The sequence below is a fragment of the Sylvia atricapilla genome, chromosome 1, assembly GCF_009819655.1.
Source record: "Sylvia atricapilla isolate bSylAtr1 chromosome 1, bSylAtr1.pri, whole genome shotgun sequence".
NCBI lineage: Eukaryota > Metazoa > Chordata > Aves > Passeriformes > Sylviidae > Sylvia > Sylvia atricapilla.
Window position 1 is genome coordinate 130,760,540 of NC_089140.1, and position 22,092 is coordinate 130,782,631.

General features: G+C 38.5%; 1 protein-coding gene across 2 annotated transcripts in view; it reads left to right on the forward strand.

Annotated features, from left to right (window-relative positions):
• Window positions 1-22,092, forward strand: part of MATN2 (matrilin 2) — a 57,938-nt gene that overhangs the window by 3,990 nt on the left and 31,856 nt on the right. For both annotated transcript variants that reach the window (XM_066334031.1, XM_066334039.1), the window contains exons 2-4: window positions 10,404-10,973; window positions 14,979-15,101; window positions 18,698-18,820. In XM_066334031.1, the coding sequence (XP_066190128.1) occupies window positions 10,404-10,973; window positions 14,979-15,101; window positions 18,698-18,820 (816 nt within the window). The remainder of the gene's footprint in view (window positions 1-10,403; window positions 10,974-14,978; window positions 15,102-18,697; window positions 18,821-22,092) is intronic.

Here is a 22,092-nt window from a genome sequence, read left to right on the forward strand (position 1 = left end):
ATACCAGAAGAAACAACAAAAAATTAACTGATACTGCACAAAATTAAAACAGAGTGGGAAAGAGGCCAAGAGGGAAATGTACTTGGCTCCTCTTCAGTGGAAGCTGCTGCAAAATGCAAATGCCCCTGTCTGTGTTAAATTATATTCTGCAACAAAATATACAATGATTTGTCTCTTGCTTGTATATGTATCATTCCACTAACAATATGAAATGAAGTAATAGGAACTACATGGAGCACTAAGTTCATGAATCACTTGCTACAGCCAGTTAAAATCAATCCAAAGATTCTTACATCCAACCCAGTTCTTAAACTTGAGTGTATGTAACTTAAGGCTTAAAACACTATCAGGTTAAACATTCTGAGTTATTTAGCAGCAAATTAGAGAGGAAAGTATGTGACAAAAGTAAACCCAACCCATGACGCTTCTGTGGAGTGCAGATAAAATTCCTGGTTTAATCGATTGTATATTTATACAGTGAGAGCTGACCAGAGATGTCTAAATTCTGCTAATGTGGACTGTTGAGCCATTGTGGGATGCTTTCTGCTGCAAGACATGAATTCACAGCCTCAACGTGTGTGTGTATGTGTTATTTCTTCACATAAATGCAACCCTCTCAAGTTTTATGTCCTCTGACATAATCCTGTCAGATAGTAGAATTATTGTAACTGAAGTCTCTACTGCAATTGAAATGAGAATTATGTCACAGTAATATCATGTATTAGACATGTACTGGTAGTGTACTGCAGGAGATGAAAACTCTTCCATGCAGCAGATGAAGGTAGGAAGTGGTTACAGATTACATATTTTGAATTACCACGTAATTATTTAAAATATAAGTACAATTCTAACCAAGCTTTTGTAAGGGTACAGGGTAATCAAATAGCTATCCATTTATGTACCTGTCAGCTTGCTATCAAAACATGAAGTTGCCATATAAACATATTATATTTGCAAAGAGAGCAAGCAAAGCATTTTACAGCCTGCAAAATCCTTCTGAGGTGTGTAGATACATACTGCAATCTTTGTGCCTCAAGGCAGTATTAGCAATGGTGTGTTTTGCTCCCCAGAAGTGCTTGTTTCACTAGCTGAGAGGTCACCCATGACCTCTTATGCTGACTCTCAAAACTTCAACTTTCATCTTAGTCTCTCAGCTGTTGGCCTCTCCCCCACAGTAGCTGCTTTTTCAGATTCTGAGGTTTATGCACAGTAGAACACCCTCTCTCTGTGGCTTTGAGGCTTGGTAGCCTGGTTTGTGCTGAGGCTGTGCCTCCCCAGCCCATAACAGAGGTCCTGGAATCTGAGAAAGAGAGATCTGATCAGGAACCACATCCCTGCCCAGCCAGCTGTTCCTGCAGCAGCTGTTATCCCTTAAACAGCCCCAGCTAATGAGCCATGAGGGCTAGCTGGGACTGTGACAGACCTCAGGGATTCATGTCCTAATCTGAGTATGCTCATCTGCAGCCAATTATCTTGGAGATCAGAAAGTTTGGATTTTGGTCTGTGCTAGCAGTTTTTAACCACAGAACAGTATCTACTTGCCAACTCTTGTATTTAGTATTCATTATTAATTTTCATGTATCAAGATCACATTCACTTTTAAACCACCTATGGGGTATTTCTGTAATTGAGGTTATATGGAATGTAATTTGATCTCCAGCATCACAAGAAATTGTATTGTATTTCTTTAATGTGCATTTCCTCTAATAAAGCCTTTTCCTTCTTTCTTTCTTCCTTCCTCCCTTCTTCTTTTGTTTTGTTTTCTTATTTTTTTTAATTTGTCCCCCCCCCCCCTTTTTTTTTTTTCTTTTCCCTTTTTTTAAGGTAATTTGTAATTTTTCCACAGGATGAAAGAATATCTGCTGTCACAGAAAAAACTGAGCCATGAACTAAACATCAAATGATCTTTGTATTTCTGAATTTGTTTGTTACAACCCCCACAAATTACTGTGAAATACCATTTCTGTTTGAAAAACAGTTTGCCTTGACAATATTTCAGTGAGGAAAATTACTATGAGCAAAAATCCTGTTGTTGTGAGTATATTCTCAAGGAGCTCAAAGCCTCCTCTGTGTATTATGTCTTGAAGAAAAATCAAGCCAAAAGAAAGAGCACTGATACTCAGCAGTGTGCTGGTTTGTACTTTATTTTCAGCACTTTCCCTTCTTAATTAATAAAGTACATATATGCAAATTTAATTTGAAAATTATGGAAACAGTGTTTGCATGACTTAGGAAGCATCTCATTTTATAGGCATGAGGACAACATACCTTAAATTGCTTTGGAACCTTGAAGACACCATCTTGCTTAAGTACTGCTGAAGTGGAAGAACTGCTGGTTCACCAGTGGACATGATGTCCCACATGTTTTGGGAGGCAGAAGGCAGTGGCATACAGCACCATCCCCTCATGCTGTTTCTGAATTTCTTCTGGAAAAGAATCTAATACTTAGACAGTTACCAATAGATAGAAGTATGTGGTCTCAGGTCAGCTGATCAATGACTAATGTTGAGGTTGCTAACAGCTTTCCCCGTAAACAAAGACATGGGCAACCTTGAAAAGAAAGTGTGGATAGGAGTTTTTTAAATGGTAAGCTAATATCCTGAAAACAGGACACCACAGACTCAGTAAGGCCACAGTTTTTGTCTAGATTTTCTATGCTGCTACTAAAAGTTGTTTCTGGATACTTTCTGTATCCGTCCTTTCTCTAATAATTTCTGTGTCCTTCCAACAGTAGCCTAAGTAGCTTAGGATAGGAGTCTCAGATCTTCAAGGAGAAAGATACAACGACCACCTTCTCCCAAAAAATCACCTTTTTCATGTTGGTTGTGATTTGGTGTTTTGCAGGTGAGTGCAGGAAAAGACAGTCACAGTCAGAGTAAGTGCTTCCAGGCTGCCTGTGGGAACAGGATGCAAAGTTGAATTACTCTGTGTACCACGAGTTTCAGCATCGTGGCTCAGAAATGAATTCCTCATCTCTCATGGGCGTAAGCTATCCTTAGCTGACAGCACAAAACATTTGTTTCTGTTGGGAAGTGGTGGGTAGATTTTCATGTTGCCGTGTGCATGGGGATATCAGGATACTTTATCCCTCTGTCCAGGTATTCCACTGCTTGCAGGGAAAACAGCCTGCTCCTGGTCTTCCTGACCATGAAAGCAGGTTTCACTCCTGTCAGGAAACCCAACACCTTCTGCCTCAGAACAGCTGAAATATGCAGAAAGAGCTAAGAAACTTGAGACAATCCTTACACCATACTTCGGCTTCGTACCAGAGAAGCACCAGTATTGGTAAAGAAATGAAGAAATACTAGGAGTCAGTTCTGGGACTGGATTTCGAGAGACTTAGTGTTAATAATGACCTTGTTATTTTGAAAAGCATGACAAGGAAGGAATAGAAATAGTGAGGTGAAATGAGAACAAAGTAATATACCCCCCTGAAGTGACTAATAATGAAGCATTTGCATGTTAGAAGGAAATGGCAATCTCTGGACAAGAGCCTCCTGCTATGCAGTTCTCCCAGAAATTTTGGAAGTTCAGAAAAGATTTTGTCAGAGGCAATGAAGAAATGTCTGGAGGCTGTGTTCCGTTTAGAGATTGTTCCCAGATGAAGAAATTTGTAGGGAAAAATGGGTGAGCTGCCAAACTCATAATAAATGTTTGGGTTAGGGCCATAGGCCTGTGTATTTGGGGAAAGATTCAGAGCAGGGATGGGGCCAGAGAGTACAGGGGCAGGTCTTGGACCCACGGCCTGTCCCAGAGCTGGGAGGACGTGGTGGTGTCACCTGCAGAACCAAGTGCAGCATATGTGTGTGCTAGGAAAGGGATATTGAACAGGTTCTAATGTTTACCTCAGGAACTAGGTATGATTATATTAGAAATGTACCATACCATACTTTGTCCATCTTTGAATTAAAATGAAAAATCCCAAAAGGAGTGGGAGCTGACTTGCTCAAAATATCTCACCGGAGACAAGAAGCACTTGGAATAACAAGAAGTGCTCTTCTTCTTTTATTCTTTGCAACAATCACAAAATGTGTTTCCCAAAGCATTTTGCACTTGGTATGTTTTTGAATGAATTGAAAATTTGGCTATTCTTTACTTGTATAACTTTATGATAAGAAGATTCAACCTTCTTGATGACCTAAGATATCTTTTGAATTATCTGAGAACATTGTCAAGCATAATCTTTATGGCTGGATATTTTGCTAGGGAAAACCAGAATTCTGGACTTCAATTTAAAAAATATTTGACACCCAGCAAGTTTATACATCTTTTAACAAGTTTCATAGGAGTTATACAGAGATTTGTAAGGAAAGAAGTTCTAAGGAAAAGATGGGCAAGTAATATTGAGGACTTGAGGGAAAATGAAATAATAAAATGGTAAAAAAGAAGAGACCTTTAGGAAGAAGTTGTAAATATGCTAACAGGGAGAAGTCTTTACTTCAATTTTGAGTAAAGACTTGTTCTGTTACTCAAAGATAAAATCTAAAAATAAACCTGGTAGTACTGCTGGCAGTATTACAGGACATGTAATTTTTGTATACACATTACTGGGGAGTGAGCTAAGAAACACAAGATATTGAAATTACCATTAAAGTCTGCTCAGGCAATAATTATTCTATGATCTCATTTTTTCTTAACTTTTTTTGCTTGAATTGCCATACTCTATAACAAACATCTTAATGGAGCTAATGTTTACTTGTTATAAATTATTTTTTCAATGTCTAAACTTTGTTGTAGTGTTTACCAAATTGAGCTAACCTCCTTTTGCTTTGCATACAGCAATAGCCTTCTTTAACATTTATCCATTTTCATCTATTAGGATAAAGACCTACATAACCAAATAATTAATATGTAGACAAAGAAGAAAAAAGTATTAAGGAGTCATAAAGATGTAGGACGAATCTAGAAAACAACCAACTCATTTTTAAACAAGCAGTTTTTCCAGGACAGCAAACTTGCAAAAAACTTTTAAAAAATCACCATCTAAAACTCGTGTCTTTTGAATGTGTTCAGTTTAAATATCCCCAGATGGAAATGTATGAGGAAATGAAACAGTGCTGGGCACATCTGTGAGCATTGGAACTCCACCATTATTGTTGCTGTTAGATGGCTGGAGCTGTCTCTGACCCACAGTGACCAGCAATGTGTGGTTCAGAAGGTACAGAGAATAATCCCTGCAGGGGTTATTCCCAGGAGGCCTCTTGCATACAGCCACTCTGAGCAGGATGGTGAGGTTAACACTGTGGGTGAAGCCCAGCTGGGCTCTGAGTTTAGCTGGTACCTTAGACTGCTCCCTGGCACTGAGACCAGTGGTACAACGTAGTCTGCTTCCCATAGCATGCCCGAAGACTGCTTGAGGAAATCTGAATTGTGCTCAGACAACAGTATCAGGAACTTCTAATGATTTAACAGCCTAGATGAGTCAATTCAAATGCCCAAGCAAGCTCCTTAGTGCTACTTTAGTTGTATTAAGAGAATGAAGCATTAGCGAAAAAAGAGATGAAAGGATAGAAACACAGACCCTGGGTGGGTGAGCGAAATCAAAGCCGTGTGGGCTTTGTCAAAGCCAAAACAGGCTGAGCATAATTTGTTTTGAGAAAGGAATAGAAGGAAACCTGCAGTCATCAGATAAAATGATTTAACAGAACTTTCAGCTTTAGAGGAAATTAAGATGCTCAATATTGTTTCAAGCTTTGTTTTATATATCTCTCAGTAATTGGACCCCAGCTGCTTTCTTCCCAGTAGATCTGAAATTTCCTTGCATTGTTTGTTTTCCAAAGGTGTCATCACTGTAAATGTCATTTACAAAGTGGATATTGAGTAGAGAAGGAGAACATATTTACTACTGACCTGATCTTTCCTTCTGTCTTTGTCTTGCCTCTCCTGGCTTCCGCTTTGGATAAAGCAGCCCACACTGAGGGTTTTTTTCAAACTTTTGTGTTGGCAATACAAGACCTGTGCTGACTTAGAAGTAGGTTTATGGATGAGTAGCTTTTTTCAATGAATATGTCAATTTTTATAAACGTGAAAGGGAATTACTTTTGGTTATGAAGATTTTTGCCAAAGTTGTGAGAGTTCACTGTTCAAAATGAGAGCTGGTCAGAGGAAGGGATTATAGTTTACAGGACCAATGGAGCAGCATGTAACTGCTAAAAAGCTATCACTGAAAATTTATCTGAGGAGGTGAGAGCTTAGTCATTACTACTGATTGTCATTCCTCAAAATACCGCCTGGATTTTTTGTAGAAGAGATACATTTTATTTTTCACTGAGCCCAAGTTAAATCAACTTTAATAATTACAGAGTTTTTAAAAAAATCTTACCAAATCAGAAGACAAGGATTTTAAATAAATCTTAATTTGGAAATGTATGTTTGGTATTTCTATAGATAGAACTTTGCTGGTCAGTGAAATACACTGTATTTCATTCAGATGACTAGATTTTTCTAAAGTAATTCAGCACAAGGTGTTGAATGTATTTCCGGTAGCACTATCCACCAGCTCTCTCCAAGCTTTTTCCCACCAAGATTCATTCCGGACTTCAGAATAGACAAATTGGTCTCTTCAGACTCAGATCCAAATCTTCATATTCCAGTTAAAAGGATTCAACACCATGGCTGTAGTTTTGACCTGTTTTCACAGAATCACAGAATGGGCAGGATCAGAAGGGAGCACAGTGGGTCATCTGGTCCAACCTCCCTGCTGGGAGGGCCATCCCAGAGCACATGGCACAGGATTGTGTCCAGATGGTTCTTGAGCAATTCCAGCGAGGGAGACTTCACCAACTCTCTGGGCAGCTTATTCCAGTGAACTTGCACAGTAAAGAGGTTTTTCCTCATGTTCAGGTAGAACTTCCTATGCATCATTCTCTGCCCATTGCCTCTTGTTCTATTGCTTGGCACCACTGAGAAGAGCCTGGCTCCATCCTCTTGACCCCCTCCATTCAGAGACTGATAGGTGTTGATGAGGTCACCTCTCAGGTGCCTCTTCTGGAGGCTGAACAGGCCCAACTCTCTCAGCCTTTCCTCAGAAGAAAGATGCTGCAGTCCCCTCATCATCTTTGTAGTCCTCCTCTGGACCCACTCCAGCAGCTCCATGTCTTTTGTGCTGAGGAGCCCAGAACTGGACAGAGCACTCCAGATGTGGCCTCACCAGGGCTGAGCAGAGGAACAGGACAAGTCACCTCCCTGGACCTGCTGGCAATGCTCTTCCTAATGCATCCCAGGATACCTTTGGCATTCTTGACCATAAGGACACAGTCCTGGCTCATGGACAGTTTGTTGTCCTCCAGGATCCCATAGTCTGCAGCAGGTCATCCTCCTGCATTCACCTCTGTTATATTTCAGATGGTTCTTCTCTGCCCATCTCTCCAGCCTGTTGGGGTCCTTCTGAAGGGCTGCACAGCACTCTGAGGTGTTGGCCACTCCTCCCAGCTTTGTGCTGTCAGGGAACTCGCTGAGGAGGCCTCTGCCCCTTCAGCCAAAGTTAGACAATACTGGCCCCAGTATTGAACCCTGGGGGACACCACCAGTGACAGGCCTCCACTAGACCCTGTGCCACTGATTAAAACCCTCTGGGATCTGCTGTTCAGCCAGTTCTCAATCCACCTCTCTGTCCACTCACCCACTCCACACTTCCTGGGTTTGCCTGTGAGGATGCTGTGAGAGACAGCTTTGAAATCCTGGCTGAGGACAAGGTAAAACAATATCCCCTGCTGTCCCCTCATCCATCCAGGCAATTGTTTCATCACAGAAGGCAATCAGACTGGTCAAGCATGATTTACCTTTAGTGAACCCGTGCTGAAGTATTTTAAGGGAAATAAAATAGCCGTTTTACCCTTCTCCCTTATCTGTCCTTCCCTTCATTTGCACACACATATTCTTAGCCTTTTTTTTCTGTAATTATCCTTTTTCTTGTTGCTCTGCTCCTACAAATCATAACTTAGCATTATGTTTGTATTGCTGGAATCATTCATGTTATATTAGTAAAGATATTTTGTAATTTTTATATATATAAGGATAATTGTAATTAAGATAATAAGATGGAAAATAATTACATGAGGATATCTGTATCCCATTAGAACTGGAATTTTGTTTCTGCTCAGCTTGGCTTATATTCAACCTGATTTTGAAAGAATAAGCAACCCAAGCATATTCCTATGCTTATGAATAAAGCCGTACTGTAGCCTGCACATGAATAAATCCAGGCGGTCATTTTTATTGTCATTAAAGAGCATTTTTATTCTATGCCAAAAAATGTTCTTGGTAATCTATGAAAGAGGCTTCTGAGTTAACGAGTGAAAACAGGCATCTTTCTCACCCCCTGCCTTGGCAGAAGTGCACGATGAGTGTTTGTCAGCAGAACCCTTTTAAAGGGCAGTCCACAGACAGACGTTTTTCCAATTGAGTCCTTGATCGGCCCACTTGTACCAGTGCAGTATGACATGACCTTTGATTATACAGTCAAACACTGCTTTTCCACCAAACATTTGCCTCATTCACTGCACAAGATGGATGGCAATGCACTGGCAATTGAATTGGGTTTGGCAAGAGGGGAAACTACTGATTTGGGGTGTCTCATCTTAGTAAAATGGGGATGCCACTGCAGTCTGATGAGCATTCTTTGCCATCTTTAATCTTTCAAGCCAGCCATACAAACACAACTAACAACCTCACAGGTTTATTCATAACCACAGGAATTTAAGAAGATGAGCAGACACAATGATTGAAGCCATAGGTCTATCTAACTCTATGTTCTGTCTCTGACAGAGGTCAAAAAGTAGATGCATGTGGAATAGTTTAAGTACAAGAAAATGCCACCTGCAGTTATTCCCTGAACTGCAATGCTTTTGTGACTTGGATTTCCTAATTTGGAGGAGTCTTTAGTATGCATATTAAACCTCTGTTGATTTCTTTTCATCAGCATCCCATCAAAGTCCTTTTAATCTTTTTCCATATGTCTTCTTCTGTGGCTTGTCTGATAGCTCACCTCACAGGTTTGCCTGAAGCCTGCCATGTGCTGGCTTCCTGTGAATGGTCAGTGCCTATCCATCTCATCATGCAACTCATGCATGTGTCTCATATTTCTCATATTCTTTCAGGAAAGGATGCTGAGCAGAAGCCAGAGAATGTACCCAGGGTCCCAGAAAGCTTGTAGGATGCCTAGAAGGCAGCCAGCCTTCACTTCTCCTGCTATCCATCATAGCTTGGCCTGCCCATTTGTGCCATTGTCAGATATGGACATACTCTGTAATATTCCTGCTACAGTGACTCTTGGAAAAAAAGGACTTCTGATGGCTGGCATAGATTTCAGGGAGCATTCAGTATGAGTGTTTTTTTGGCTGAGAGGAATGCCACTGTAGACATCAGGATTTTTCTCTCTGATGCAACCATAGAATTTCTCTGTGATGCTGAGCTAGTTATGAAAACACATTAAACTTTCCCTAGATGGGTATTAATTACATGTTTGAAATAATGACATTTGGAGAACTGCTGAGCACTCGCAGCTGCAGTTGAGGTCATTGAGAACTGTACACATGCAAAGTGCTGCTTACTGCCAACTTCCTTGAAAAATCTGTTCCTTCACATCTTTTATCAGTCACTGCAATTAACAGATGCTTTTGACATGTCTTTCTTTGTGTTCTGTTGTCTCTGTTTCTAATGAAACACTTACATCCCCCTGACTTGTCACAATATTAGATTTCTAAATTCTCAGGCCCTGCCACGAAAAGCATCACAGTGCAGCCCACTTAAATAGTTAACACATTCTGAGGATTTCCACCCTGCATTCAGAATGAGGTCAAAATCCCAACAATGACACAAAAGGGTAACACATAAGTACCTGAAGAATGTCGTTTGATAAGGGCATGTAGTGGTAGGACAAGAAGCAGTGAACTAATAATAAACTAAAAGAGGCCAGGTTTAGATTAGCTATAAGGAAGAAATTCTTTACTCCAACAGGTTGCCCAGAGAAGTTGTGGATGTCCCATCCCTGGCAGTGTTTAAGGCCAGGTTGCATGGGGCTTTGAGCAACCTGGTCTAGTGGAATGGGTCCCTGATCATGGCAGGGGGGTTGAATTTCATGATCTTTAATGTCCTTTCCGACCCAAGCTACTCTCTGATCGTGTGATTCTATCTCACAGTTCTACTGCCAGTAACCATTCTGGTCACTTACCTCACACACACACAAACACACACACACACAAATGCATATAATGATCAAGCATCAGGCAGTTTTTGTTATTTACTGGAGAGCAAATTTATATTGCCCAAGTAGTCTTAATTGTGGTATCTCCTATTTTTCATGAATTTTCACAGCACTTGCCAGAGTGTTTGTTTAGGCAGTAAACCTGAACCTATTTGCCTTTTGAAATTGTAAAGTATTTTTGTTTGTGTTTTCCTTTTAGAAAACACTTGCAACAACAAACGTCTGGACCTTGTTTTCATCATTGACAGCTCTCGCAGTGTGCACCATTACGACTTTGAAAAAGTGAAGGAGTTCATTTTGACCATCCTGCAGTTTCTGGACATCAGCCCTGATGCCACGCGCGTGGGTCTGATCCAGTACGGCAGCACTGTCAAACAGGAGTTTTCCCTGAAGACCTTCCGGCGGAAGCAGGACATTGAGAGAGCAGTGAGGAGGATGATGCACCTGGCCACCGGCACCATGACTGGGCTGGCCCTGCAGTACGCCGTGAACATCGCCTTTTCAGAGACTGAGGGGGCTCGGCCTCTGAGGCAGAATGTGCCCCGAATTATCATGATAGTGACAGATGGGAGACCACAGGATCCTGTGGCAGAGATTGCTGCTAAAGCACGGAACTCAGGAATCCTAATTTTTGCTATTGGAGTGGGAAGAGTGGATATGAACACTCTGAAGTCCATTGGAAGTGAACCACACGAAGAACATGTGTTTCTGGTTGCTAATTTCAGTCAGATTGAGACACTGACCTCCGCCTTCCAGACAAAACTTTGTGGTAAGATTTTTATCTATAGATTTGAATACATAGATGAAAGTGAAATAGAAAAGAAAAAGCTTTTTTTTTTTATTTTTTTTTACATGAAACCTTTTCTGTTAGTATGTATGTATTGAAGGGAGATTAGCCAAACAACATCCAGAACAGCAGTCATGTGTGGGGAGAACTCATGCTACTGTTAAGTGCCATGAAATGTGATTTAATTGCTTGTGGTCATAAGGAGTTAGCCAAGCACACATATTATGATTTTCTTATTTATTGCATAATAGCAATAAATTTATGATCTCTGTAATTTGAATATTAGGTAAGTTTTTTCATCTCTTCATTTTAAGTGTGGTCTCCCTTAGTAGTGAATCTTTAGGCTGCTCAACAGTCTTTCAGTTATTTAAATAGTCTTGAGAGTCCATGGATTCCTCTTCCAAAGCTTACATTCTAATTCTATGCAAAGAATTACTTCTGTAAATGCCTTGTGACTGGAAGTGAAACACAGACATAGCAGTTTTTGTGTTCCCTCTATTTTAAATACAGAAAGTTAGGAAAAACCGTTAGAATGATATTAGTCATTCATACAATAAAGTAAATATTTTAATAGGTATTAACTTACAACAGAGATATCACTTCCATCTGTAATTCCCTGATAAGGAATTACTTTTTGCAAATATCATGTCATTTACAATTAATTTTATTTTAATCTGTGCACGTGGTAGACTTTTTTATTTATTCTTGAGATAAATATGAAAGTATTTCATACAAATTTGGCATTAAGCTGATGTGTTTCTCACTTGAATCCAGAAAAAGAATGCATGGTGAGATTAAACGGTCACTCATGTCTGGGGATGCTTTTGCCACTAAAGAACTGCAGCTTGTTGTAAGGATAGTCTGGAGAATTTTCCTTAGTTGATCTTTTCCAAAATTGTTTCAAAGAGCAGCTGAACTGCCTCAGCACAAGAAACCAACAGAGACATTCATCAGATAATAGATTTTTTTCCCATTTCTTCCTTGCTGTATTATTAGCTGGCGTAGTAGGGTATATTTAAAAACTAAGAAAGAGTAAACTAATCATGGATTGAGAGTTCAAATGGAATGCACAGCAAATGCTGATTTTTTAGATTGTGTTTTAGAAACAAATCCAGTACAAATACCATTTACTTGGTTGGGTTGTTGTTGTTTTGGTTTGTTTTGTTGTTTGTTGTTTTTTGTTTGGTTTTTTTCTGACTGGGCAGTGTCCAGTATATTTAAAAGAGTTTTTTAGCTCAGTTTTTATCAAACACATGTGCTCCTCAGTAAAGCCACCCCCCAACTGCTGTTGGAGAACTATGGAGGTGACAAAGATAGTGGTTGCCTCCTGCACTCAGGAAATGCCTCCACAGGATTTGCTGTGCTGAGAATTCAAAAGGACATCCTAAGACATGTTTTAAAAACTCAGACTCAGATTCAACAGAGTTTAACTGTTAGATTCATATGGATTTCAACATAAGGTACTAAATTGCAGATAGGATCCATAACATTTTATTTGCTCTTGATTGTGAAGCAGCATTCAGCTTCCTGAATTTCAAGAGACTAATCATAGCCTCTGCTTCCTAAAGCTCCTACATTGCTCCAGGAAATGTGTTAGTTTAAGTCCTCCCAGGTGTGGACCCAGAGGCAGTATCACTGTAGCTGAGTGGAACATCTAGAGACTTTGTTTTTTTTGCTGAAGCAATTGAAGGCACCCCTCTGGTCAGGTCTTCTGGAATGCTGTGGGAAAAGACCTTGGGCCCTGAGCTGTCCTTGTGTCTGAATCTCTCTTATGTGTGTGGGAATGTGTCTTCATGGTTCCTGTGATGACAAGAGAAGACCATGGCCAGATGTTGAAGCTCTGTGGGGAAAACAAAAAGTAAGCCACATTAACCACTACCTACTACTGGATGGGGGAGACTACTAAGTACCCAGGACCTATATTCTCAGAAGAATCTCTGTAAACTGGATGTGCTCCATTCTGTTAAGTCAGAGGTTCCCTACAGTTGCTGCCCCTGACTGCTAAAGGTTCAGGGATGTCAGAAACACCATTTGAAGCCAGGACCCATTTTTATTACTAGTCAGCAAGGTAAAACAGAAAAAAAGAATATCTTGAGGGATCAGAGGCATGAAGAATAAGACAAGAGTTGAAAACTCAGAAAAATGTCATTGGAAATGGTAACAGAATCCAGGAAAGGAGATGGAGATTAGATGAAGTGTGAGAAAGACAGAACTTGGTATGGAGCAGTCAGGGGCAAATAAAGTTTTTATTATATTCCTGTAAAGTAGATAGTGGTGTCATCTCCATTTTACATTGGAGGAATGGAGGCACAGAAACAGGGTTAAGTTTGTCAAAACCACCCACTAATTTAAATTATTTGACTCAGTGCAATCCCTGGTGTGATTTTCAGGCATATAACATTTTTGGACTAATACAAAATGTTATTCACAGCTCTACAGCCATCACTTGTATTCTTGCGAATCCAGATTCAGATGTCTCTATCTGAACAGTTACAAGGCTGATGTTTCCTTGAAGATACTAATATTATTGTCTTGTCTAAAATCAAATAAGGACCCTGTGATATGAGGACAAAATCTAATTCACAACATGGCCCTTGTTCAGAGTCCTTAACTATGAGGTCACTCTTTCTATTACTTCAGTCCTTTCCTGTGATCACCAAACACCTCCTGAAAGAGATGAGGTTGCAGAAATTATTCAGAGAGCAGACTACACCACAGAAATCAGACTAATGACCGGAGTATCACTGCTTTGAAATGGGTGCAACAGAAACACTTCAGAATATGTACACTATACCTGTGTGGTAGGTGGGAAGATTGTTAACAGACAATTCAGATAAGGAATTGTCCTTCAGTTGTTCAATTGTTCCTTCAGTTCAGAAGGAACTTGAGTTATTGGGCTCCTGTCACTGAATGCTTTTATTTTCAGAATGACAGAAAGATGACAAGATAAGAAGTCGAAGTAGGTCTGTGTTCACATAAATAAAAGTACTTGAGAAGTTTTATTATGGGAGAAATTTGTGTGATCCAAGAAGCTGATTAAGAGATTAGGGAATTGTGGTTTGTGTGGTAGCAATAAATACCTAACTCTTGTAACCATTCCAAAGAGCAGATACATAGTATATATTTTAAAATCACATATTGGTTTTTTCCAGAAGTACCACACCTACCACCTTAAGTTATTTAGCAGGCTTCTGTTGTAGCTTCTGGAAGATAACTGTTAATATCTATTCCATAAATTTTGAGCTTTGTTGACCTAGCACATTAAGGAACACATCAATCCCTAATTGCTGTTGAGCAAAATAGATAATTTTCCACACAATGTTCTCTGAGATGTAATTATATATTAACAATGCTGCTCTGGAAAGAAAACATCAAGAATTCTTAATCCACAAATACTGCTCTGGAGAAAAATAGTTCAACAATGACTTTGACTGAATGGGCCTCCATTCTTTTTCTCACTTATTGTCTGTCTGCTGCTTTTTAACACTTGCCATTAGAGACATAAAATACAAACAGAACAAAAATAGACTCAGAAAGACTTACAGTCTGGAGGGTAGCTCAACTCAGCTCCTGTTTAATGAATCTTGGAGATCCAACATTAATAACTAAGCAAGCAAAATATCTCTTCATTAAGTTGGTTTTTTAGTCATTCTTCTTTATTATGGGGTGCTGTGTTGTGATTTTCTTCATGCAAGAAATTGAATGTCCTCTAAATCAGCTTACACTTAAATTTCACTTAGTTTCTAAAGCTGATTATAACAGGTTTGTCTCATTGTCTTTGTAGGGCCACCAAATAAATATTTTTTCCGATATTCGCTTGTGTATTTTTATTTTCTTAAGCTCTCATTTTTTTCTTTACTAGCGACAGATAGCAATTAATTTGAAATTTCTAAGTTACTTCACTAAAATTTTCTACACCATTTTTTTCAGTTGTGACCACAAGTAATTAAGACCAGCAGCTAACAATGTTTTCCTTTTTTCTTTCAGTGCCTCATATGTGCAGTATAGTTGAGCATCACTGTGATCACTTCTGCATAAACACCCCTGGCTCCTACCTGTGCCGATGTAAACAAGGATACATTCTGAATGCTGACCAGAAGACTTGCAGCAGTATGTTATCTTTCTTTTATCTTTCATTCTCCCAAAACCTGCTTAACATCACTTACCTTTTCTGTTGGGCTCATAAAGAACTGAGGTCAGTACAAAATTAATGATAATCATCAAAATGTGTCTAGAAAGGTGAAGTTGTCACTCTTTTTCTTGCTTTGTGTAAGTGAAATTCTTACAAATCTTTCTGAAATACATCAAACTAAAGTTTATACACAGCCCTGCAGAAGTACGCTGTAACTATGTGAAATTGCATTCAAGTGTTATTGGTGTATTAAGTTCAACAATGAAACAACAACCAAATAAATAACTTTATCATCTCAAATGAAGTGAATTTAGATACTTTACTAACTTGTCCAATTAGCAACAATACTGAATGATACAGAAAGGTGCAATAAACCCCATACTAGAAAACTAAAATAATCTGACATTCTGAAAAGCTCTTTCTAGCTGCTGGTGTAAATATAAGGGTTTATAGCCTTCCAAAGAATGGTTTCAGAAGTCTTGCTTGTGCTCTCATTACTCTCTTTAAAAGTGTTGGCTTTTTAAAGTTTTGAGTAATTGGCTGTATAGTTTATAATAACAAACTTTGTTTCCCTTTAATTTTGATCTTTGTGATCAATAATTTGTTAGTCTGTTTTCAGTTATTTCGTAGTAATTAACAGCAGTTTACATTAGAAGGAACTGCCAAATTTATTTCTGTGTCCAGCTTATTTTAAAGAAATTATGTAACGCTGTCTTTAATTACTTGTGGAAAATGTACTTGAAAAAAATTCAAGTTTTTATCACACAGCAGTGTACTGATTCAAATGAATGTGCATGGATTCAAATTAAAGCTGCTAAACTGATTTTAGCCAGAAGAAAAATTTTGGAAAATGATTTTTCAAGAAACTGTGGGAAGCTCATCATGAGAGCATAGGATCTGTCTCTTGCAATTGATAATTTACAACTAAGGTGAAGACTGCAAGCTCAAATCTTACCATTGTGTTTGATGTTCTGTATCTCAGGAGAGTGCCATAAAACTACCAGGTATCTTGAGATTAGTGGATTCTTAGTATCTTTTGCTTAGAGCTATGTTTAATATCAAATGCTAAGCATCAATGAAACAGTGAAGTTATGTAAACGAACTAAAAATTTTTAATTACAGGTATGAAAAATTCTCTTCTTTTTACTCTGTTACATTTCCACAGTTTTCCTCAGCCAGTAATTCAGCATTTGGGCCCTGCACTGCTTCAAATACAGGTTAATTTCCAAGAGTTTTGGAACTGTATGTAATTTTCCTGCTGGATACCAATGCACAGTAGCCCTCAATATACTTCCTCTCTACCATTTTTTAAAGCCTTTTGCTGCATTGCTTTATCTTCTTTTTTAGCTATGATTCCTGTTAGTTTTCCCCACTTACCTCTCACATGGTTTCTTTGATTGTGTACCTGCTTTGATCATCAGTCAGATGATACCAGATTGCAGTTTGATCAACATGAAAGGGAAATTTGTCCTTCAATGTGTTTGCAGCCTTTGGTTTTTTTACATCACCAGATTATAAACTAATTTTAGCAATTAGCACTGGAAATCTGAGTCATCAAACTGGCCTTAAATGTGCTAGGATGGTGCAAATTATTGATGTAGGAGAGAGATGATGAGTTTAGAGAAGGTCAGACCATTACGTCTAAAACCTGCACAGAGAAAGGTAACAGATTTCATGAGAACAGGGAGCCAAACCTGGGCAAAGGGGACAGCTCAGTTCTGGAGGTAGGAGAAGCACAGTGAAAGAAAAATGCCGAGTCTATGAGTGTTTTATTTACCTTCACTACCTGTTAATTACTCACAAGTGCACAGAGACAACAATTCTTCACTTGACATCTAAGTAAAATAAATATTCATCATGTTTATGTTAAGTAAAATACATGATCAACATAATCCGGATGTATTCGGCAGCTCTTCCTTGAACAAATAATTTACATATATACATAATTTAACACTTTCTGAATTAAACAGTGCAGAAAAGATGAATGGTACGTACCTAATGTTATACTCTTTTCATTCTTTTGTACCTGAACTTAGACTCTGTTTTTATTCTTCTGTTCACTTTTTTCTAATGTTGTGAGAGTATATGCTATCAGTATTCAGTTCTTCAAAGCCCTTACCCAAATGGCTTCAATCAGCAATGAACTGACAACTTCACTTCAGGCTAGGAAACGGTTTGTTTGTTCTATTTAAAATATTCTTACATTTGTACAGTTATGATGGTTTTGCATCCATGAAAGGATGCTCCTTTCGTGTACCGTGGTCTAACTTTTCTGGAGAAGAGTATTTGTGTCAGATTATGAATGTTCTGTACTTATTACACTGTATTTGTTTGTTTAACTAATCTCTCCCATTCTTCTCTAGAGATGCTCAAATCTTACACTAATAAACAAAATAATACAAAAGAGGAATGTAGCTGAAACAAGCTGGAAAATTATCTATTTGTGGGTGTTTACACTGGAACAAAAGAGTTAAGCGACTGTTTATGCTGTTCATCATGCCGCTTGATATGAAGCAGACAGCTATAAAAGAAAATTTGTTTTTGCTTGGCTGATTTCCTCAAACATCTTCCAAAAGCTCATTTTGTAGCTGTAAATGACCATTATGTGTTGAGCAGTCTTTGAGCAACACAAAGTACTCTGCTTTCCAGGGCTTTCACTGGGGAAACTTGGGGTTCTCATAATGCTTTAGTCTGTTGAAAAGAAAGCCCAGTGTGCTTTATTTGGCTAGGTGCTGAACTGACCTCATTTGTCATGGTAATTTTTTTTGAGATCTTTCGCATGGGAGGGGTAACTTGCTATGGTATTTTGCATAAAGCTGAAAAATTCTAAAAGCCAGAAATTAAGTATCCCCAGGTTTTTTGCTGTTGTGTTTTCCTTCTTTCCCTTTCCAACCTCATCATCATTTCTCTGGTTATGCAAAACAAACAAACAAACAAACAAAAAAACCCCCCAAACAAAAATACACAAATAAACACCGTGGAGTCCTCCCGTTCTAAGGAGGATGGGATTTGATCTTACCTGGTGTTAACTCCTCCCTTGACCCAAAACCTAAACTCCACCCCTGGTCTGCCCTATAAAAACACCATGACCCTGCCTTTGCCTGGTCTTTTGTCTGCATCCCCGCCCCCAGTTTTAATAAATGTTTTCTCCAGCTTAACAAAAGAGAGACCTGTCTCGATGTTTCTGCTGCCAGCATCAGCAGCTGCACCCTCCCTGGACATGCTGAACTCAGTAGCTACATGATGTTACAAAACACAATTACTTCTCTTTTTCAAAAATATCCCTGAAGAAAGCCCTTTGAACTTTCTAGGGAAACATACATCAAGCAACTCTGCTAGGCACTGTTGGTTCATTAATAGTCTTTGCTTTCAGCTGAAGGAATGAATGCCTCAGCTTTGAGTGACTGATCCTATTGGCTTTCACTGTTTGACAGAACATTGGCATGACCTGTGTTACAATGATCTCATCTCTAAAGAACTGTCCATAGCTTCCTGAATTTTATTTTGATCTATAGTCTACCTGTGTATTGTAGAAGGTCAAGGAATTTCATACTCATGCAATTATGTGTTGTAGCTCAGGACCTTTGTGCTGTGGAAAAACATGCCTGTGAGCAGATTTGTGTGAACACACCTGGGTCCTACGTCTGTCAGTGTTATGAAGGGTATGAGCTTGATGCAAATGGAAAGAGTTGTGTTGGTGAGTATGAATTCAGCAATTCACATTTATCTCTTGACATAAACCAAAGCAAAATTCAATGTAAATGAGCATCTACTTTAGCCATAGACAATTATGTTCTCCTGTATGAGTGGTAGAGGAGAAAGAACACATAATTGACATGTTTGTAGGCCTTTGCTAATAATGAATGGTGCCTTGGGAAAATTGTTCCAACCAATTTCACATACAAAGCAATTTTTCATTTTGAAACATCACACCTGATGTTTTATTTGAGATCTGTGTAGGTGGCCACCAATGTACTGGCGTCACATATGTGGCCATTATAAAAACAAAGGTGGACAAACTTGGTATCTCCTCTTCACACAGAAGTTATGCACAGAAGAACTTGAAAGGAGACAATTTCTTGATGTTTTTTCACTTGATTTTGTGGTGATGTGAGGAGGGATTCCAACCCCTTTTTGGAAAGATCACTTTAAAGGAAGTTTAGCCACTATAGGAACCCATCCACTGTGTTCCTTTAATTTTCACTGTGGGCAATGAAGAAGTAAATATCAGCTCCAAGAATTACAGCTCAAAAGAGAGAGTGTGGAAATATGGTACAGTAATTTTTTAGCACAAAACATACTTCGCTTTCTGTTACTCTGTAACTACCTCACTCTTTTTCCCTGTTTATATGTGGTTAATACTTCTAGTATAATCTCTTTTACAAGTCTATCTACCTATTCTTTTCATCCCGTGCTACATTCTGAGAAAATACTGTCTTCTGGTTTCCACTGCAAAAAGCCCTAGTGAGATCTGGATTAAAAAAAAAATTACATTATTTGTTAGGTATTCTCTTCAGGTGAGCACTTAGATGCATGCTCAATTTCAAACACAAATTGAAGTCCCATGGAAATGAATCCAAGTGAATCCCTGGCCTCAAATCTGCCACAGGCTGCCACAATGCTATTCTCCAACACCCTACTCTTTCTTGTCATTTTAAGACAGCTCTAATGTATCTTACTCTTATTACCTTCAAAGAGCTATTGGCTTGCAAGATAACCCTATTTTGAGATGCAAAATAGGTGGCAATTTATGGAATTTTCTGCCTGTGGCTTCACACAGGACACACAAACAAGGTTTTGAGATTTTTTAGGCCTGGGATAACATGAGGTTTTGAAGAATATTCACTCTGTGCTTACTCTTCAGAAATGTTTCCTTTATTTGTAGCTTCTTGATTTTGGTATAGGAGTATTTAAAGATCTCAACATAATTCGTCTCCAGCATAATTTGGTCACTCATATACCATTTTAAGGACCTCCTTTTTGAAGCCAGATTGTTTTGAAAATGGAGATAATACTGGCAAGTTTTATTTAGGCAAGTTTTTATTATTTCTATATGTAACATTCATCTAATAACCTTAGTTTACCCTCTTGACCTTTACTTGTATTAGGATAAAGGATATACTTCTCTGCTATTTATTTGACTATATCCTGAGACAGAAAATCTGACTTCTGTTGGTAACGTCTTCCATCCCCAGTTCTTTCCTACCATATATTCTAATCCAAAATATTCATGCTTAGTGACAGCAGCTGTTGTTACCATTTTCTATTAACCTGAAGTTCCTTGACAGTGCAAGATATTCTTACCAGGAAGGTAGCTACCAGAGCATCATTCTGGTGAAATTCTTTGTATGTCAGGTTTAATATCATCCTTTGTAACAAATACAGGTCTATTTTTGCTATTTAAAGCTTCAAAATATTTTTATACTACTTATTAAATTTCTTGCATTGGTATTTGGGTCTTTTGCCTGTTAATAACTTACCTGTAAATTCTGGGGAGAGTGCATTTTGGAGGTGTGATACATATTTGACATTTTTTTCCCTACCTCCTCGCTGACTCTCTTTGGCTTGAAGAGATACACATTTATTATAAGCATTATTGTTGATGTTAAAGATTTCATATTCTCTCTTCAATTATTTTCAAAATACAGCATGCATGGGTTCACCACCTTGCATTTTACAGCAGTTTTTCTTCTCCACTTGGTTTCTATTAATTTGTGTATTTTAACAACAAAACATGAATGCATGCTATTCATACCACTGCAATAATTAGCAGTATTAATTGGGGTTTTAAAACACATTATTAACATACCTATTTTTAGTTTTCTTTTGCAGTTGCATATTTGGCCCCTTAACTTTTAAATTTCGTACTGATGTACAAGAATAGTTCAATCTATATAAATTATATTTGATCTTTGCAGAACTTAGTTTCTCTATATTTCTTGAACAGGAAATGCTTGTCTGGATAATTTATGAATTTGGTGCTAATTTGTCTGCAAATCCTATTGTCAGCCTCCAGAATTTGACTTTTCAGGTTTGAACAACTTGCGTTTTTTGAGGAATATACTACTACTAAAAATGTACAGCTTCTGCAGATTTGATCACCAATGAACAGTCATCCTGGCTGAAAATTTTTCTAAGGGAGACAGTGTAGTACTAAATCAGTAGTGATAACTTTCAGTTTTCATTACTCCTAAACTAGTTAACCCTTCCTTTCTGTGAAGTATTTATTATCAAGTGAGCAGGATCAGAAGAAAGATCTTGATGTACACATATACTAGAGATCACCAAGAGCAATAACAATTTTGCAAAAACCAGTGACTTCATTAAGGTTAGTCACTCCTCCCCTTCCAGAGAATGAAAAGAGAATTTCAGTAGGAAATACACATTGTGATATTTTTGGAAAGAGTCAAAGGTTTCCATGTAAGGTATCTTAAGACTTCTAAAGTTTCAACTCCAGCAAAAGCAAATAGGAAAGTGCTGAAATTTCATGTCATGTTTATTAAATTTTTTCTTATGGGCTAATTTAAGGATCAGTGGTGATACTAATTGCTTTATTGACATGTGCCAGCCAGTTACCTGAATGGCAATAATTATATGAAATCTCACAGCCAGAACTCACAATGTATCCATTCAAGCTGACCACTGAACAACCAACAACTCTGAGTGTTTGCAATGCACAGTTTATGAATGAATTTCTAGGCTAAACAATACTTGAAACTGTCTGCTCAGTAAATTTGACTGGCAGGGCACTATCACTTTGCCTTTTTTGAACTGTTTTTCACATGGACAGAGTCCTGTCAGTTGAAGTTTGGTGGTAATGAGCTACCCATTCTCCATCATGCTGATGGACACTCATTCTCTCCACCTTGGTGTTGCTGGACATGCTGTCCTCTCTTTCCTGGCACTAGGTCTAGACTGTCTTCATCTTGCTGCAGCTGCTGGGCTTGGATCTTCTTTTCCTGGCAGTGG